Below are 18,125 nucleotides of genomic sequence, written 5' to 3'. Positions count from 1 at the left end.
TGAGTGCATGATATACTCCACTATATGACAGATGCCATCTAATGCACAACCCTCTAGGTTCATAACCCTTCTCGAGCCTCAAGCATCGCCCCGCGGAGTCGCATCGCCCTTCGGAGCGTCCTTCGACGAAGAACTTCCCCCGCGCCCAGCACGACGCCGGCCACGTCCACCACGCTCAGTCACCCCGCGCACAGGCGGGTTCGAAATCTCCACAGTAATAGGCGAGTCGCGAATAGATCCACTCGAGTGCGCCTTGAGCACGTCCTGCAGGTCATTCTCGTTGGCAAAATCCACATAGGCAAAGTTCTTCTGCCGCTTCAACTGGTCAAACACCAGTTTGACCGCAGTAATCTAGTAGCGTCAGTACCCATTTCATTGTCAACCCCACCTTCTCAGCCTCAGCATTGAAAAACGCCTTGATCTCAGCCTCTGACGTCGGAATCGGCAGACCCTTGAGGTACAGAGAGAAGCGCTTCGGTGTGTGAGTGCCAGTCCTCGGCGTCTCAGAACCGTCCATCTCGCCCTTCTCCTCGTTGCTGCCCGTCTTCTTCACGTCCTTGTCCTTTGGCAAGGACGCAGGTGTGGTGCTGGGCGTAGTCTTGGCCGATTTGGGTGCACCATCCTTGCCAGCTGTCAACGTCTTCTCAGACTTGGTATCAACAGTGGGAGAAACCGGGCCCAGTCCAGGACCGCCGCGAGTCCCGCGCGTCACGGGCGGCCCCGCAGGCAGCGCGTTGGCCGTAGCAGCCGAGCCAGGAGCAGGGCCGTCGCCCTTCTTCAGCAGACCAGCTATCGGCTTGGCCCCCGCCGCTCCCGCCATCGGCTTGGGCGGCATAGCCTTGGGAGCCAGCGGAGACGCCATCGGCTTCGGAGGCACACCGGCCTTCTCAGCCATCGTCGGCGGACGAACAGATTGCGCAAGTTGTGGGGGGAGAGAGGGAATGGGAGCTGAGGGTGGCGCAGAGCCCTGGTTCGCGCGATGAGCAAAGTTGAGCCCTCGTTGTCAGCTTTCTAGTTCGTGCGTGCAGCAACTCACCAGCACTACGAATCTCGGCCGACACACGTCCATCAGTAATCGACAGAAGAAGGTGTCCGCAGAGTGCGTCCCTGGTTGTAAGCGAGATGCTTGCTAACAAACCTACGAGAGCACCCAGTGCCAGGTGTTGGTCCACGAGTTGTCGTCGGTCGTGGGGATGCGCTGCACCATCCCCATCACTCTCTTCAACAAGACCTGCTGCTGCTCGCTGCAAACGTCAGCACTGCCGCTTCAACCCAACCCACTTGAGCACGCTGTCCACACGGTCCTTGACAACGTCGTAGACACCGAGGAAGCCGTCACGCGCAGAGATGAGCTTGCGGCGGTAAGTATCGAAATCGCCGCTGACTGCAAAGTCGTTGAGCGAGGCAGGATACCGGACTGGTCGTCAGCACAAAGCGGTGAGGAATGCCACTCACAATGGAGACCTCCCGAGGTGGTCAGATCAGCCTTGACCCCAAGTGTCAACAGCGACAGCAGTCCAGTGCGAGTCACCGGTGCCGACGTGACCAGCATGCGAGTCTCGGTGGCGTCGTAATTCTAGGGATCAACACCCGCTGACACCCGCGCGCCACTCACCCTCTGGGCTGTGTCAAGTAGCTCGCCCAGCTGCAGCGCCGTCGTCCACATGGTCCCCTGCCCTCCAGCAATGGTTGCGTATCCTTCGCCTGTTGTTAGCAATGTCCTCGGAGCGAGAGTCTCGCATCGCATACCATTGTCAACTGCGCAGTGTCAGCGTATTACCCCAAAGACAATTTTGACGTACAGAGCTTGTGCATAGCGACCGCACCGCCCAGACCGAACAGGCGCAGCTTGATGCCTGCGGTCTCGATCAAAGCCGACGACGCCTCGTCAATCACGGTGAGGTTGTTGACCTCGTACTCGCCCGTGCGGAACTTTTCCACAATGCGAACATCCTCAATCAGACCCCACACGGTGAACACCGGGACGGGAAAGGTGATGGCGCCAGAGAGAAGGTGGGGGAACTGCGAGAGCGGAAAGTGGATCGACGAGCTGTTCAGCTGCTGAAGGAGAGCAGCGCGTCCAGCCTGTGGCGGGATGGAAAGGAGCTGGCTGCGTGTGATGGGGGGGATGAGAGGTGAGTACTGTAGGAGGTGACGGAGGATCCTGCGCGTGATCAGCGCGAGTACGGGGCGCACACGACCTACTTGTCGCCCATGCGGTCGAGCGAGTCGGCGTTGAGAAAGCCAAAGTCGCCCGTATGAATCACCGCGGTAGCCTCGTGCTCGCGAATAAGGCGGTTGAGCTCATGGTCTGTGCATTAGGAGAGTGATCCTTGCGCCATGCCAACGTGCACGCCGTCTTTTGGACGACTTGGGCGAGGTTCGTGGCCCGCGCGCACAACAACTCACAGTCACCACGGATGTCGGCGACGCAGAGGATGCGAGCCGAGTTGCCAGCGAGGACGACGCGGTGGTTGTATTGAATGGACGCCTGAGGCGACATGACACCGTTTGTGCCAGAAGGAAGGGGACTCATGAGGAGGTGGTGAGGGTGAGGGAGATGATAAGTGGGTAACGATGCTAGGTATGAAAGCCAGCGGCACGTCGAGTGTCGATGGGGGGGGGGATGAGAGAGGGCCGAGAATGAGAGGAGATGAGAGGAGAGGGGTTTTGAAGGCGATGAAGAGATGAAGAGAGAGAGAGAGAGAGAGAGTAGGATTGTTGACGAGAGGAGAAGGAGAGCGCTTGAGAGGGAGGAGGTGACACCACGCCAGCCCATGATTCATCGTGATCACCCAAGGTACACACGGAAGCAAATTGCACCTCCACCTCCTCACCTGCTTTGCTGCCCCACGCTAATGATTCTGCACACGTGCATCCGGCTGGGGTGATCGATGATCGAGACATGGGAGACACACCGAGGATATTTACGGCACCGGGGCTGCGTAGCCGGAAAGATCCGCCGTGACCGAACGACGGCGGCGAAAGCGAGAGGGAAGTCGGCGCTCACTCCGCGCGCACACGGCGCAAACCGCAGACCGCACACCGCACACCGGTCACACCGTGTCATGCCACGAGGCCCAAAAAGTCACCGGCGAATGCGGCCGGTGTGGCCGGTGCCGGCAGAATGGAATTCTTTTGCCCCGCTACCTCCATATCACCAACAACAAATCATCCATCATCCATCCTCCATCCTCCTCTGTCTCGTCACTCTCTTCATCGATCCTTCTCTACTCTCCCTCCTCCCTCCCCCACTCAAAGGCCTCCCAACGCCATCCACACCACCTCTCTCGCACCATCGCCCATCTCCCACAACCCCCCCTTCTCTCCTCTCCCCCTCCCCTTCCCCGCACCCCTTGCCACCCTGCCAGCTAGCCGACCGTTTGCCGCCGGCCCCCCGCATCCACATTCTTAAAGAACGAGGCGCCCATCCACGCCCCATTCTTCCTCTCATCTCCTCATCATCCTACAACTCGTACTCTATCCAACACCACCCACTCCTCGCAACCCACCATGGCCGCGTCAATGGATGACCTAATCTCGACGCTCAACGGCGGCATGCACGTTGGTCAGCAGGCAGCCGACCTGAAGGAGCTTCACGCCGCACTCGCCCAGACTCTCCAGCAGCGCCCAGCACAGACCCACCGCCCCATTCCGCCCACGACCAAGCTTGGCCCCCACAGCGACGGCCCAGTGCCGCCCCCGGCCCCAGTGTCGTCGTGGAACGACGCCGCTAGCCTCCAGCCCCAGCCCCAGCCGATCCACCTCCTGAGCGGTAACAACTGGAACGGTGGCATGGGCAACTCGCCACGCCAGGTCGCCCCCGTCTCGCAACAGACTCTCAATCCAGTCACCTTCACCGGCAACCGCACCACGGGTTTCACTCCTCCCCCGCCCCCCGAGAAGCGGCCGCACCACGACGACGTCCTTCCCTCGAACGCGAGCCCGCTCGAGACGGCCGGCTTTTCGCAGGACGCTTTCCGCCCTCTGTGGGACAAGCAGCCCAAGTCGCCATATCAGGGCTTTGCGCGATAACTGCGCCATGGCATGTACGATCCAGCGTGTGCGTCGACGCCTGCGCCTGCGCCCGCTCCCCGTGCCCCCGCCCGCGCCCCACGCCACCACCACGGCCACGCTCCTCCTCTTTTCTCTCTTCTCTTTCCCCGACAGACACTGTCCGCTATACACGACTGTACCTAGAGCCTGTACCACCAATCGTCGATCCTCGACGCGCATCCCCACGCCGACCGTACCCTGATTCTGTATAATCCTTCATGTCATACCGAAGACTGCTAGACGATGCAAATGTGTGGCGAGTCGGCCGAAGGCTGAGCTGAGCGCGAGTGCTAGCGAGTGCGAGCGCGTGCAAGCGCGTTGTTGCCTCATGTTGCCTACTTTCAATTCATTCCCCAATTCACGCTCCCCTCGCTTATCGCTGCGCATTCTGCAGCCCATCGTCTCACGCCACACCAGGGCTCGTCCCTCGTCCCATACCCGGTGCCGGAGCCGACGCGGATTTGCGCGACGAAAAATAGCTGCATGTCTTACGTCGGTCGTTGCAGCCGCCGACTTTTGTTCTTTGTACTTGAAACGTTTATAGCACCGTTCCTCCTATTCGCACAGACGTCGGCCTGGCTTCGGGTTGTTCTCCACCATGTATTGGCATGGGATGACAGAAGATGGACGAGACGCGCCGGGCACGACGCGCATCGCAGATGTCGGGTATAGTTGTCAGTGTCAATGGTCGTGGACGGCGCGCAAACTGCCTGGCTTTGCGTATCGGGTCCCGCGTCGGTCGCCGCTCGCAGCGGCACGCCCGTGTCGCGATCGTCGCGAGGCAGCTGGACGCTTCCCGCTCCCTCTGGGCCAGGGGACCAGGAAACATGATGACCTCATCGCTCCGAGCTCGTCAGCTGTCAGTCATTGGCACCGCCGCCTCGCCGCTTGCACACGACCCGCTTCCACAGCACCATAAATCCATGCTCTACCTATACCGCGCTCTGCCTTACGCCCGCAAACCTGTCCGCAGCCTATCGTCAGCGCGCCCGCACCGCAACTCACCCCGCGCACATACGGCAGCGAGAGGAAGGTGCCGATGATCGGCATCTGCCGCAGCGCCTGCAACACAACGGGGAAGAACGACCTGGGATCAGCTCGGCGCACACGGCCACACACCCAAACAAGCCGATGAAGCCGACGAGCTCGATCGCAATCCCAACCACGGGCCACTTGACGAACACGAGCACGCTGGTGTGAGCTGGCCCCGGGACGGACGCACATGCCGAGGAAGAAGCAGATGGTGCCGCGCCACTTCTCTTTGCGCGAGAAGAAGTAGAAGGTGCGCGTGGGGCCGATGATGAGCGGCAAGCCGGTCAGGAAGAGGATGTTGCCGAGCGCGAGGAGCGGGCCGTCGAAGAACAGGATGATGCCTGGTGTCAGAGAGCGCGAGCGAGCGTCAGCTCGTGCGGGTGTGCCGGATGGTGAAGCACCATAAAGCGCTGCATCAAGCGCCCCGATCGCGGACCGCGAGCCGCGAACCGCGAACCCAATACGACGTACCCAAGAACATGAAGAAGACGCCAAACGCGACCAGCGCAACGCCGATTTCTGTCGTCAGACCGCGAGACCGCGAGACTCCGCGACGCACTTTGCCTGTCGCTCAGCCACATGTTGTCCGATTGTCAAAGCCTTCGCCGTGTAGCCCGAGAGTCGAGTTCGAGTTCGAGTCCGAGTCCGAGTCCGAGTCCGAGCCCGGGATGAGTGCTAGGTGAAAGATGCGGAAGCGTGACGAGCGCGGATCATCTTCGTCGGTCATGACATGTCGTGTCAACATCGATGAAACGTGGCGTGGAGTGGCCACGTGGTGGGGCGCCTAGAGTGGTGTTTGGGTGCCTAATCATCCTTGGCCCAGGCGGAGAGTATGCCCCGCTCCACTGCACATTGTCATCGATCATCGACACCATCATCGTTGAGCCCAGTGATACAGCGTCAGCACTCCCACTCGATGCGTCACGACGACTTGCATACAGCAACGACCGGCGGCCGGCGACTGACTTTGCTAGACGTGTCAGCGTGCCAGGCAGGCTGCGACAAGCCTTCTATCGGGCCTCTACAATCCGTTTCGCCGTCGATGATATCATCACCCTGCTCCATTCGGGTGTCCTCCCACGTCTAGCGGGGTGATTAAGCGACCCAATGCCGGAGCGCGCAGTGGCGAGCATCCGTCGCCCAAACCCTGGGTGTGCATAGGTGGAGCGGCACGGCACATCGAGGTGTGCACAGTGCTTACAGTAGCTCGCCTGCGACTGGGGTTGTGCAGATCTGCGCCAGCGCGCGCGAGCCTGCGTCCTGGCATTGCGTGAAGCACGCAAGCTTATCAGCTCAGCAGCTCATCAGGCTGGGAACTGTGCATGCCGCGCGCGCGCAGCCGCAGAAGAGTATGGTCGAGACTCGTGAAGTAGGGTGCCCAGCAACACGTGCAGCGCAGCCGGCGGCAGTTGACCTCCGCCGATGGCAGTCTGTCCCGACGCCAAGCCGCGAGATAACCCCCCAGCTTGAAGGGTACAGAATACGGGGGTGCTACATGACGCCAGCCAGGGATTATCTCGTCCTCCCCACACCCATAAGATCACAATGTCCGGGGACCAGCCGTCGCTCGCGTCGCTGACGACCGCCATCATATGGCCTGACACGCATCACGCGCCAACAGCAGCCGCTGCATAACTGCTCATTCTCCCATTCCATCCTCGATCACTGACCATGGTCGCCGACGACCCGTTCCACGAGCCGCGCCCGCCTGCGCGCGCGCACATCCCCTCCCCCATACTGCGGGTCACGAGCGAGGGCGACCTCCCGGCGACAGCGAGCGGGAGTTACGTGACGCCCGAGGATCTGCCTACTGCGCCACCCGCCGCCTTCACTGGCCCGGGCACGGGCACGAGAACACCCAGAAGAGTGCAGTGGACGCAAGACCATATAGTCAACCTCCCCCCGCTCGAGGCGGCCGACACCCGCGAGTCACAGCTGAGCGACACCAATATCAACGAGGTAAACGATGCCCTTGAGCGCTTCCGTAGCCACCGCTACCGCCCCTCCAACTTGAGCACGGCGAGCGTGGCCTCGCTGGCGTCGTCGGACGCCAGCGACCACCACCACCACCACCACCACCACCACCCCTTGCGGAACATGATGCACCGCTACCCTCCCCAGCAAGCCGAGGACGACTACGACTATCGTCTCGACCACCACTCGGACGAGGAGCGGCGCGACGTCTTTGACAACGGGCTCAACGATCACACGGCACAGTACATCCCGCCAGGCGAGACGGACGGGCTCCCCTCCCTCCCGTCGCAACCGGAGAAGAGCGAGAACCGGGCCGAGACCCTCGTGCGCGCGCACACGAGCAAGTGGAGCACGCTGCGGCGGCGCGTGCACCGCGGCAGTGTGCGGCGCCAGACAGAGCGCCCGACGTCGGGGAGAGACGAGTACGACCGCGTCGAGAACGAGCGGCCGCGACGCGACAGCGAGAAGCGGCGCTCGAGCGAGTCGACGGCCGTCGACGCGCCGCTCAACCCCCCCATCAACCCGCCGATCAATCCACCGCTGGGCGGCATGCCACACATGCCGGGCGGGACGTCGGTGCTTTCCTCCCTGCTAGCGCTGTACGGGCGGCACCAGCACGACTCGGCGGCGCCGAGCCTCACGACGAGTGCAAGTAACACACCGGTGCCCAGCGACGACGAGGGGGACAAGTTCGGACGCAGGTCCCACGACGACGCGAACCGATCATCCACGAGCATTGCCGACCGGCGTTCCCCGCTGCCCAGCCCCGGGCTGAAGAACAAGTTCCAGCGCGCGGCGCATACATGGAGACAAGGGGACCGGCCGAAAGCGGCGCGCTCGGACGCGGGCGTTTTCGGCGCGCTCATCGGCGCGACGGGGGGGTTGGCGGCTAGCGCCGCGCCGAACTCGACAACCCTCGTGCCCGCCGCCAAGCGCACGGGCTACCATCTCACGCGGTACAGTCTGCCGGGGACGCCGCAGGAGTTCCTCAGCCCGCCGCGCAGCCCGCGCTCGCGGCCAGCGAGCATGGTCTCGGGCGTGAGCGAGATGGGGGAGCGGGACGACGCGTCCTCGAAGAGCACGGACGACCTCGTGATGATGAAGAAGCGGGGGAAGCCGTCCTCGTCCTTGAACCTGCAGGCGTTGAGGAAGGAGGGGGGCGCGGCGCTGCACTCGGCCCAAAAGTGGATTTCGGCAGGCACGCCGCTCACCGACGAGGAGCGGAAGCGCAAGGAGTGGGAGGCGGAGAAGCGGCGGCGGAAGAAGGCCAAGGAGCGGCGCAAGAAGCAGGAGGTGTTCATTATCCAGCACGTCGCGGCGATCCTCGCGCGGCAGCAGTTCCTGCTCAAGCTCGCGCGCGCACTCATGATGTTTGGAAGCCCGTCACACCGCCTCGAAACGCAGATCCAGGCGACGGCGCGCGTGCTCGAGATCAACGCCCAAGTCGTGTATTTGCCGGGCACGATGCTCGTGTCGTTTGGCGACGACGCGACGCACACCTCGGAAACAAAGTTCCTCAAGCAGTCGACGGGGCTTGACCTCGGCAAGCTCCTCGCCGTGCACAACGTGTACTGGAACGTTGTGCATGACCGGTGCAGCGTCGACGACGCGAGCCGCGACCTCGACGGCCTCATGACGAGCAAGCCGCTGTATTCGCGCTGGCAGACGGTGGTGATTTCGATGATGTGTTCCGCCTTCATCGTCGTCCCCGCCTTCTACGGCAGCTTCATCGACGCGCTCATGTGTGCCGTGCTCGGCGGGCTGCTCGCCGTCGTCCAAATGCTCGCCGTCATGAACGACATGTTCAGCAATGTGTTTGAGATCGTCATCGCCACGCTCATCAGCTTCATCGCCGCCGTGCTCTCCGACACAAACAAGTTCTGCTACACCGCCCTCGTATCCGGTGGTGTCGTCCTCATCCTCCCAGGCTTCATCGTGCTCACTGGCGCCCTCGAACTCGCCTCCCGCAACATCACGGCCGGCTCCGTCCGCATCGGCTACGCCGTCATCTACTCGCTCTTCCTCGGCTTCGGTATCTCGATGGGCGGCGAGATCTACTTCAAGATCCGGCACCGTGGAGTCAAGAACGCGGCGGATTACACGTGCGCCGCGACCCACGTCCCCGGCGCGCCGTGGTACATGGCAGAGCCGAGTGGCTACTGGTGTGAGCGTTCTTGCCTTGTGTGCCCTCTCGCCTCTTGCCCGTCCTGTCCTCTTCTTCTTCTCTGCCCCTGACACCAGACTACCTCTGCGTGCCGATGTACAGCCTGTGCCTGTCGCTGCGCAACGGGCAGCCGATCCTGCGCAAAGAGACACTCGTAATGATGGCGGTCGGCAGCGCGGGCTGGAGCGCGAACCACTTCACGGGCCCCGTCTTCCGCAACCGCTCCGACATCACGTCGGCCATCGGCTCGTTCTGCGTCGGCATCATCGGCAACCTCTACGGCCGGTTTTTCAGCAACGGCGCCAGCTTCCCCGTCATGGTGACGGGGATCCTGATGCAGCTGCCTTCCGGGTGAGTGCCAGCTGCGATGAGAACACACTGACACCAGACTCTCGCAGGGCGGCTTGTTCTCTTTCGCGGCCGAGGGCCAGAAAATCAGCGAAAGCAACGGCACATCCGGGACGACGACGACGCAGTATTCGCAGGGCTTCCAGGTGGCTGAGCAGCTCGTGTCCGTCGCGATCGGGCTTACGGTGGGGCTGTTCGTCGCGGCCGTCGTCACGCACCCGCTGGGCGGGGGCCGGCGGCGCGGCGCTGGTATTTTCTCTTTCTAGAGACTGAACCATTCATAGAACTGTAGACCATAGACTAGGCGCGGGCGCCTGCTGTAGCAATGACATGACACAAGTGATCCCGGACCGCGCTCGGTCACGCCCAGAACAGCACCAGGATGTGGGGCCGACACCCGACCTGCGTCAGCGCGGGACCACTACACGCGGAGCTCGATGCACACACGTCGCTCATTGGCACTGGCCTCGTCCCGACGCGTCAGGAATATGAGTGCGGACGCGTTGACGCCAGCAGGGATGTAAGGGAGATGTGAACCGGGACTTGCAGCGCCTCGCGCCGCATGTCACGCAATCCGTCTGATGGACGACGTTACACCGAGGAACAAGCAACTTGCACCAGCACCAACACTGCAACAAGGTTTTGCAGTGTTTTGCGACGCCTGTTTGGGCGCGTTTGGCGCTTCACCTGTCCCGGATGCGCCACCCGAGACACACCACCCCTGGCGTCGCGTGGTGTTGTGGCGTGGCGGCAACTGTGGCGCGCGCCACACTGAATACGACGCACGAATGCATCATACCAAAATGACCTACAGGAAGGAATTACGATGGCCAGCCATGCAGTGAAATAAAACAATGGGTCGCGCCTGCCTACGCGATATGGGGGGGAGAGAGGACTGGTGGGTATGGAAGGGAGGGGATGTATGGTTCGTGCTAATAATGTCCGTCTTACAGGCGAGGCCTCGCCTAGAAACAAAGTACCGCCTAGTGGTACTCGTTGAACTCGAGCGAATTGCCCTGTAGCGTCGGTTGAGAAATCATCGTCTTCTGCACAGAGCGACGCTGAGGGCGCTGAGACATGCGGGGAGATGACGGTCCAGACCGAGCGTACATGTCGTCGAAGGGGTTCTGGCTCGTACGCTGGGCCCCCTGAGAAGGCGACCCGTAGGCTGCACCCTGTCCACCAAAGCCCGTCGTCTGGAACCACGACGTGCCAAAGACAGAGTTGACGTACGAGGTCGGCGACTGGTCGCCTCCGCCAGCCTGGTCGGTGTAGATCGAGTCGACCTGGCGGCGGCGCATCGCCGGGTAGTTGTCGAGAGGCGAGGCATAGAACGAGCTCGGGCGGTCGTCAATCTCGGACGCTGCGATCGAAGGCGTCGTCGAGTGACGGCGGCCGTCGTCGCCGAAGGGGTTGTCGTTGCTGCGACCAGAGAACATGGACATGTGCTCCGACAGACGCTTGTTGACAGCCCGCTCGTTGGCGCGCTTGACCCGACGGTAGATCCAGTAAACAAGGATGATCCAGAGCACGCCACCGATACCAACACAGACGCCGATGATGATGTTGCGCTTGCGCGCGCCATCCGCGGTCGACTTGGAGCTGGTGTTGGCACGGACAGATGAGCCACCAGCAGCCGCAATGGGGTATGTGGGGTCAATCTGGTCCGCAAGGGCACCGGCCATGCCGGGCTGGTTGTAGAGCGGCGAGTTGCTGGTCGACACATAAGTCTCAAGGGTAGGGAAGTCCTCGGTAGGCACGTAGCCAATCCACTGCGTGCCCAGGGTAGGACCGTCAGCGGGCTGGTAGACACGAAGGCCGTAGGTGACGACGTCCGACTCGGGAATGTTGAGAGCCTTTCCGATGAGCGTGGGGAAGGTGTTGAAGAGCTGTCCCTGCGCCTGGTCGTTCTGAATGGTGAAGAGCCATGGGTAGCCTGAGAGCGACAGAAGGATAGACACCTGCGTCTTGCCCTTTACGGGGTCCAGCTCGTTGCCCGAGCCCAGGTTCGGGTTGCTGGCAAGATCGCCCTGAGGAGGGAAGATGAAGCCGGGAATGTCGGTAGGCACAGGCGCGGCCGTTGGCGTGTACGGCGTAGTCGGGTCGATTGTGCGCGAAGGCTTGTCCTCCTCCTCAGTCGGGGCCGCAATGACGAGCGACGTGGCAGTCGGGGTATACGGGATGTACGTCGTGGTCGTGGGAGACGAGTCGGCGGGAGAAGCTGTCTGAGCGTCTCCAGTCGAAGGAGCTGTTTCAGTGGGAGCAGGTTGACCGGTAGCCGGCTGCGTTGTGGGAGTCTCAGACCCAGGGGCCGGCGACGCAGTTCCCGACGGCTGCGGGATCACATCGGTGCCGGATGGGCCAGGTTGCTCGGAGCCCGAGACGGGGGGCTGCGAGGGAACACCCGAAGGGCTGGGAACAACATCGGTACCCGATGGACCAGGAGGCACTGATACCGAGGGGCTAGGAGGGACTTCCGTGCCCGATGGACCGGGGGGAACCGAGACCGAGGGACTAGGAGGTACTTCCGTGCCCGAAGGACCCGGTGGCACTGAAGTAGACCCCGGCTGCTCCGTCACACTAGGGCTGGGCTCAGGTCCGGACGGCTGTGGAACACCAGTAGGACCCGTAGACGGCTCAGCAGGCTGGGTAGTAGTCTGACCCGGGTTTGGCTCCGACACAGGGGGGTTCACGACAGTGGACGCCTGTGTTGGCTCCGTCGCAGGAGATGCCACCGGAGTGGACACCTGCGGCGGCTCCGACTCCAAAGGACCCTGAGTGGGCTCCGGAGTTGGCTCCGTCCCGGGAACGATCACAGAAGACTGCTGAGGCTGGGAGGGCTGAGGAGCAGCGGTGGTGTCGGGCTGGGGGGCGACAGTCGTCTCGGGCGGCACAACATCAGTAGTGGTCTGGGGCTGAGGAACCACGACAGTTGTGTCGGGGGTAGGGACGGGGGTAGTCGTGTCAGGCTGGGGCGCAACGGTTGTGTCGGGTTGAGTTTGAACGGTGGTGTCGGGCTGTGGGACGACAGTGGTGTCGGGCTGCGGGGCAACAGTGGTGTCGGGCTGCGGGGCGACAGTGGTGTCGGGCTGAGGAGCAACAGTCGTCGTGTCCGGCTGTGGTACAACAGTTGTCGTGTCGGGCTGAGGAACGACGCTGGTCGTGCCCGGCTGGGGAACGACGCTGGTCGTGTCCGGCTGAGGAACGACGCTGGTCGTGTCCGGCTGGGGAACGATGCTGGTCGTGTCCGGCTGGGGAACGACGCTGGTCGTGTCCGGTTGAGGGACAACAGAAGTCGTGTCCGGCTGAGGAACGACCGAAGTCGTGCCAGGCTGGGGAACTACCGAAGTCGTGTCCGGCTGGGGGACGACAGACGTCGTGTCCGGCTGAGGTACCACAGTGGTAGTCGGGTCCTGCGAGGTGAGAGGAGGAGCCGGGCTTGGCGCCTGCGATGACGGAGGCGGCAGGTCAGTCGTGGTCGCGGAAGTAGGCGGTGCAACAGCCGAGGTCGTCGGCGGAGCCTCCGCGGAGGTCGAGGGAGAGGACGACGGCTGGGGAACCACACTCGACGATGGGGACGAAGTGGGGGTCTGTATGGGAGAGGTGGAGGATCCGGACAGGGACTCGGAACTCGAGGGGCCAGCCGACGAGTCCGAGGAGAGTGCGGAGCCTGAGTCAGTCGAGCGCTCGGTGAAGGTGGAGGAGCCCGAGACAACAGGAGGAGGGCTAGAGGGAGCAGGCTGGCTCGACGAGGGCTGAGAAGAGGCTGACGGCGCCTGCGAATCGGAGGAGACCGGGAGGGCGGAAGAAGGCGACTCAGATGTGGACGACTGAGCAGAGGTCGAGGGCAGCTCGGACGACTGCTGGCTCGACGACTGAGCAGGAGTAGAGATCGACTGATCCGTCAAGGCAGAGCTCGACTGCTGGCTCGACGGCAGGGTAGGAGCCAAGGAAGGCTGGACAGTCGAAGCCGAAGGTGAGGTCGACTCGCCCGTCGAGGACTGAGGAGGAGTAACGGAAGCCGACTGCTCGGTTGAGGAAGACTCGACAGAGCTCGAGAGCTGCGACGACGGGATAGGAGTGGAGGAGACATCCGCAGTCGTGCTCGAGGTCGACTCTGAGACAGACTGCTGCGACGAGGGCAGAGGAGAAGTCGAGGTTACCTGCTCTGAAGTGCTAGCGGACGGCTCCACGGAGCTCGACAGCAGAGACGAGGGCGGGGGAGTCGAAGAGACCGGCTCAGCCGTGCTCGACGATGACTCGACAGAGCTCGACTGCTGAGCAGACGACGACAAGAGCGACGACGAGGGGATCGGCTCGGACGAGCTCGCGGATGACTCGACAGAGCTGGGCTCCTGCGATGAGACCGGAGGAGTAGTCGAGGTGACCTGCTCAGTCGTACTGGACGAGGGCTCAACAGAACTGGGCTGCTGCGACCAGGGCAGGACAGAGGAGGTCTGATCCGTCGTAGGTGACTCGGAGACAGTCGAACGCTCCGTCGAAGACAGAGGCGCTGAAGACAGAGGGGCCGACGAAGGCGAGGTCTCCGCTGAGGTTGACTGCTCAGCGGTAGTTGAGGCCGACTCTGAGGTCACGGGAACCGACTCCTGAGGGGCCGACGACGGGGACTCCTGGCTAGTCGAGGCCGACTGCTCAGTGCTCGATGTCAACTGCTCGGTGGAAGATGTCGAGGCGGGCACGGGGGTGGACTCGGGGGCAGAGGATGGCTGCTGCTCCGGGGAGCTCGAGGAGGACGACGACGGGCTCACGTCCGTTGGGGCCAGCGAGGAGGGTGTCTGCTCGGGAGTCGAGGCTGGCCCAGAGGGCTGCTGCTCCTGAGAAGATGTCGAGGGAGTCTCTTGCAAGGAGGAAGACGCTGGGGTCTCTTGAGGGGTAGAGGAGGGGGTTTCCTGCAAGGACGAGGACGACGGCACCTGCTCCTGCTCCTGCGATGAGGACGAAGGGGTCACCTCCTGGGAGAAGCTAGAGCTGGTGGGGGTCACCTCCTGCGAAGAAGAGGACGGCGTCGCCGGCTGGGAGGAAGAGGACGGCGCCTGCGCCTCCTGCGATGATGAGGAGGAGGAGGGGGGAACCTGCTGCTCCTGTGAAGACGAAGGGGGCTGTTCCTGCGACGACGACGACGACGACGACAACTGTGCAGGAGGCTCGGTGGGGGGAGGGGGAGGAGTGGGCGTCGGGCTGTCTGCGACAGGGGTTTCAGGGATGGTCGCCGAGTCCTGGGTGGGAGCCTCGGGCGAGGGGGATGGAACAGCGACTGGGTCCGGAGCGGTACCGTCTGCAAAGAGGGTCAGCATCATGCTCAGCGAAACGCGCGCGCGCGCGCGTGTGTGACCATTCTGCACTCACTGTCTTGGCGGCGATACTTGTGGAAGAGGGAGCGGGATCGCCGGGGGTCCGGGAGTGCGCGGTTGTTTCGGACGTGGAGGTCGGCTAGTGCGACTTGCGAGAGCATCATGACGACTAGGAGGAGGGCGGCCAGCAAACGGCGGTTACCGCCCGCTTGGCGGCGGCCGTGGCCGGAGGACATGTTCTGGGAAGAATCTACAGTTGACAGGAGCTAGAATAAGAGGGGGGTCGACAAGCTCGCGTCGAGATCTAGAAGAACATGCGCGCGCGCGTTGGCTGGGGGAGGGGGAGCAAAGGCGACACGGAAAGCTGCCTTGAGCGTGAGTGCAAGCAAACACGAACAAGGGCGGGGGTTGTGTGTCGAAGAGGAGGACGCGATCGACAAGTGTGTTGAAGATTGTCGAGCGTCGCGTGTCGAGCGTCCAGGACGAGGGCGAGAGAGAGGGGTCGCAGGCAGGCGACTAGGTGCGAGAGTCAAAGAAACAGGAAGCGAGGAGGACTGTGTCGAGGGGACGTGCCGAGCGTTGACGAATCAGTCGAGTGTGCTGGCGACGGCAAGCGGAACGAGCGTGGGGGTGCGGCACGGCGCGCACTGAGGAGGAGAGTGTTAGAGAAAAGAGTCGGCGGCCGAGAGGGAGGGAGGGAGGGAGGAGGAGGAGGAGGTCGGACGTCGAGCAGAGGAGGAGGAGAGATGGTAATGGGATAATGGAAGAAGATGTTTTGGAGAAAGATCAGGATGAGGAGGAGGAGGAGGAGGATGGAAAGAGAGGAGAAAGGAGGACGACGAGGACGAGGAGGGAGGAAGGATCAACGGCGAGGAAGAGAGTGAGTGCGGCGATGGAAAGAGGGTTGTCGTCCTTTGGGCCTTTGGGTGGGTGCGTGGGGTGGGTGGCCTCGTTCAGCCCAGGGAAGGTCACGGCACAAGGGAGGCCGCGGGTGGCCGGGTGGGCCGTTGGCAGAAGAAGCAAGGAGCAAGGAGGGAGCGCTGAGCAAAGCGGCATCAGGGTGCGGCATCAGCATCCTGCAGCAGCGCGACACGGCGGGTTCCCTCCTACTCTCACTCTCGTGCCTCTGCCCTCGTGCGCCCCCTCACTGTATTTCCCTGACACTTTGCGACAACAGTCCATGCTTGACCGAATTACCGTCCATTGCGACACCTTGCACCAAGCTCTCAGGGCGGAATAAGGAAATCCTCAGGATCACGGACAATCACTTGAGCGCTGCCGAGTGCTCGCGCTCGATCGTGTCCGTGACCGTTGGCAGGGCTTACAGGGCTACAGGGTCCAAACAGGCGGGCGGGAGGGAGAGGGGGGGGGGGGGTGTGGAAGGCTAGAAAGGGGTGGTGGATTATTTTCGCTATCCGCGTCCCATTTGGTTGCGGTTGTATTTCGAGGCACTGTGCGTATTGGTGAGGAGCACTGTGCACGGGGGAGTGAGGCCCTAGAAGAGATTGCTAGTGATGGGTGGCAAGACTTGTCGACATGATACAACATGGAGGCACGCCACTGACGGTTATGAGATTATGAGACTCCCACTCTATCCAGTCATCCCGCAGCCGTGACGGCCCGTAGTGCCCTGACAGACACACACCCGCACAGAAGCGATCCGACAATCCTCGTCGACGGGGAGATTGGCGCGGGGGCGTCACGATCCTCCTCCTTCTGTGGTCCTTTATGGATTTATATATGGATTAGTTGGATTAGTAGGATTAGTAGGATTGACTGGATTAGCTGGACTGACGTGCATCGGGGATTGGGGAGGGGGCGCAGCGCAGCGCATCCAAGCCATGCAGCGCAAGGCAATCAAATCGGCGATCAGGCGCCCCGGCACGGCGTGACGCGTGACACGCGAAACATCATGCTTTGGGTCTGCAGTATACTTGCCCGTCGCTAACAGAGTCTAAACAGCTGAAGACTACTAGTCTCTGGGATCTCTGGCGTCCCGGATCCCGGATCCCGGAGCAAGCTACCTTCGGGATACATGACACAAACATGCAAACGAAGATTGAGCAGCAGCAACCACGAGCAAAAGACATGCAAGCCAAGCCATGCAGACAAGCAAACACTGGGCGGCGGCGGAACGTATTTCGTTATCAGAGTCTGGCCCGTGCCGTGGCGTGGCGCCGACATCCGTCTTGGCCGTCCTAGTGCCGCACTAAAGGAACTGATAATAACGACCACCTGCAACCTGGGTGACCCGACCATCTCTCTTCGATCTCTTCTCTCCTCCCCTCTCCAACTAGTCCAATTGATCCAGTTCTCAAGCGTTCAAAGTCACAGTCGTAGACAATGCCATTCCCCCTCAACCCCTCGGTTGGGCGCAAGTGGGCGGCGCGTGTCCTCGGATATACCCATGCCGTCCACACCCACACCCACACCCACACCCACACCCACACCCACACCCACACCCACCCGCGCGCTCAGTTCCAAAATATCGCCTACCTCCCTCCTGAACACAACCGCGTCATCTACTGTAGAATCCCAAGTGATCACGCGCACCCTGTTTTCTGCCGATGCCGAGAGCGGTATGGGACCTGTCCCGAAGGACGAGGGTCGGCGGGCGGAGGAGCGCAAAGGGACGGAAGAAGGGACCGGCTACGGCATCGGGTTGGAAGGGTCTGGACTGCACTGGGTGGACTGGTGCAGGGTGGAAGTGTGCGCATTTCGCAGACCTCGCCATGGACCATGGGCCATGGGCCATGGGGCATGGGGCCATGAGCTACACGCCACGATGCCTGGGCCAACGTTGGATGCGTACGCTGGCTATGCTGGCAAGATGAGAATAGCAGCCACGAGGGATCAAGACTAGATCCAACTCTATCGAAACACCCCAGATGTGCCGACGCGTCCTGTGCCTCATCTTTTAATTCACTCGTACGCGAACTCTGCGACGATAGGACGATGAACGTTATTGTCACCGTCACCGTGGGAGAGCTCGTGTCGAGAGATCAGGGCTGTGTGGGAGTTGATGGGGAGAGGGGAGGGCTTGTCAGAGTGGATATTCTAACGCGGACGGCGCGGCCTCTCTATAATCTACAGAGCTGGAGAGATGATCGAGGACGCGGTGGCGGTTGGCTGGTGCTTAGCGTCAGTATTGAGACTTCCTCTAAGCTCCTCGTTTTGCCTTGTCGCGTTAGGACGACGACACGTATGAAGCATTCAAATTGCCAGAAACGTCTGCGGAG

The 18,125-nt window shown here is 62.1% G+C and overlaps 7 protein-coding genes across 7 annotated transcripts; 4 read left to right on the top strand and 3 right to left on the bottom strand.

Annotated features, from left to right (window-relative positions):
- Positions 1-78: 78 nt before the first annotated feature.
- COLE_03617 (uncharacterized protein) lies at positions 79-2,536 on the bottom strand (the record flags this gene model as incomplete). Its single annotated transcript, XM_065626302.1, has 10 exons — positions 79-351; positions 389-996; positions 1,037-1,107; positions 1,143-1,244; positions 1,282-1,417; positions 1,456-1,576; positions 1,616-1,704; positions 1,794-2,164; positions 2,206-2,311; positions 2,410-2,536. 10 exons carry the CDS (start codon positions 2,534-2,536, stop codon positions 79-81), a joined length of 2,004 nt encoding a protein of 667 aa, XP_065482383.1.
- Positions 2,537-3,513: 977 nt separating this feature from the next.
- COLE_03616 (uncharacterized protein) lies at positions 3,514-4,035 on the top strand (the record flags this gene model as incomplete). The annotated part of the gene is made up of 1 exon (XM_018422153.2): positions 3,514-4,035. The coding sequence occupies one exon, from the start codon at positions 3,514-3,516 to the stop codon at positions 4,033-4,035; it is 522 nt and encodes a 173-aa protein (XP_018281485.1).
- Positions 4,036-4,988: 953 nt separating this feature from the next.
- Positions 4,989-5,669, bottom strand: COLE_03615 (uncharacterized protein; the record flags this gene model as incomplete). Its single annotated transcript, XM_018420220.1, has 6 exons — positions 4,989-5,030; positions 5,062-5,143; positions 5,176-5,247; positions 5,279-5,429; positions 5,560-5,607; positions 5,648-5,669. 6 exons carry the CDS (start codon positions 5,667-5,669, stop codon positions 4,989-4,991), a joined length of 417 nt encoding a protein of 138 aa, XP_018281484.1.
- A 166-nt stretch (positions 5,670-5,835) lies between these two features.
- On the top strand, positions 5,836-6,183 carry COLE_03614 (uncharacterized protein; the record flags this gene model as incomplete). The annotated part of the gene is made up of 1 exon (XM_018419711.2): positions 5,836-6,183. The coding sequence occupies one exon, from the start codon at positions 5,836-5,838 to the stop codon at positions 6,181-6,183; it is 348 nt and encodes a 115-aa protein (XP_018281483.1).
- Positions 6,184-6,759: 576 nt separating this feature from the next.
- On the top strand, positions 6,760-9,840 carry COLE_03613 (uncharacterized protein; the record flags this gene model as incomplete). The annotated part of the gene is made up of 3 exons (XM_018421174.2): positions 6,760-9,226; positions 9,304-9,577; positions 9,615-9,840. The coding sequence occupies 3 exons, from the start codon at positions 6,760-6,762 to the stop codon at positions 9,838-9,840; spliced, it is 2,967 nt and encodes a 988-aa protein (XP_018281482.2).
- Positions 9,841-10,557: 717 nt separating this feature from the next.
- On the bottom strand, positions 10,558-11,259 carry COLE_03612 (uncharacterized protein; the record flags this gene model as incomplete). The annotated part of the gene is made up of 1 exon (XM_018424929.1): positions 10,558-11,259. One exon carries the CDS (start codon positions 11,257-11,259, stop codon positions 10,558-10,560), a length of 702 nt encoding a protein of 233 aa, XP_018281481.1.
- A 6,034-nt stretch (positions 11,260-17,293) lies between these two features.
- On the top strand, positions 17,294-17,749 carry COLE_03611 (uncharacterized protein; the record flags this gene model as incomplete). Its single annotated transcript, XM_018422152.2, has 1 exon — positions 17,294-17,749. The coding sequence occupies one exon, from the start codon at positions 17,294-17,296 to the stop codon at positions 17,747-17,749; it is 456 nt and encodes a 151-aa protein (XP_018281480.1).
- Between the last annotated feature and the right edge of the window lie 376 nt (positions 17,750-18,125).

The sequence above is a fragment of the Cutaneotrichosporon oleaginosum genome (assembly GCF_008065305.1).
Source record: "Cutaneotrichosporon oleaginosum strain ATCC 20508 chromosome Unknown ATCC20508_contig03, whole genome shotgun sequence".
Classification (NCBI taxonomy): Eukaryota; Fungi; Basidiomycota; class Tremellomycetes; order Trichosporonales; family Trichosporonaceae; genus Cutaneotrichosporon; species Cutaneotrichosporon oleaginosum.
The sequence above is the reverse complement of the archived record's forward strand: the minus strand, read 5'-3'. Positions and strand labels throughout refer to the sequence as shown.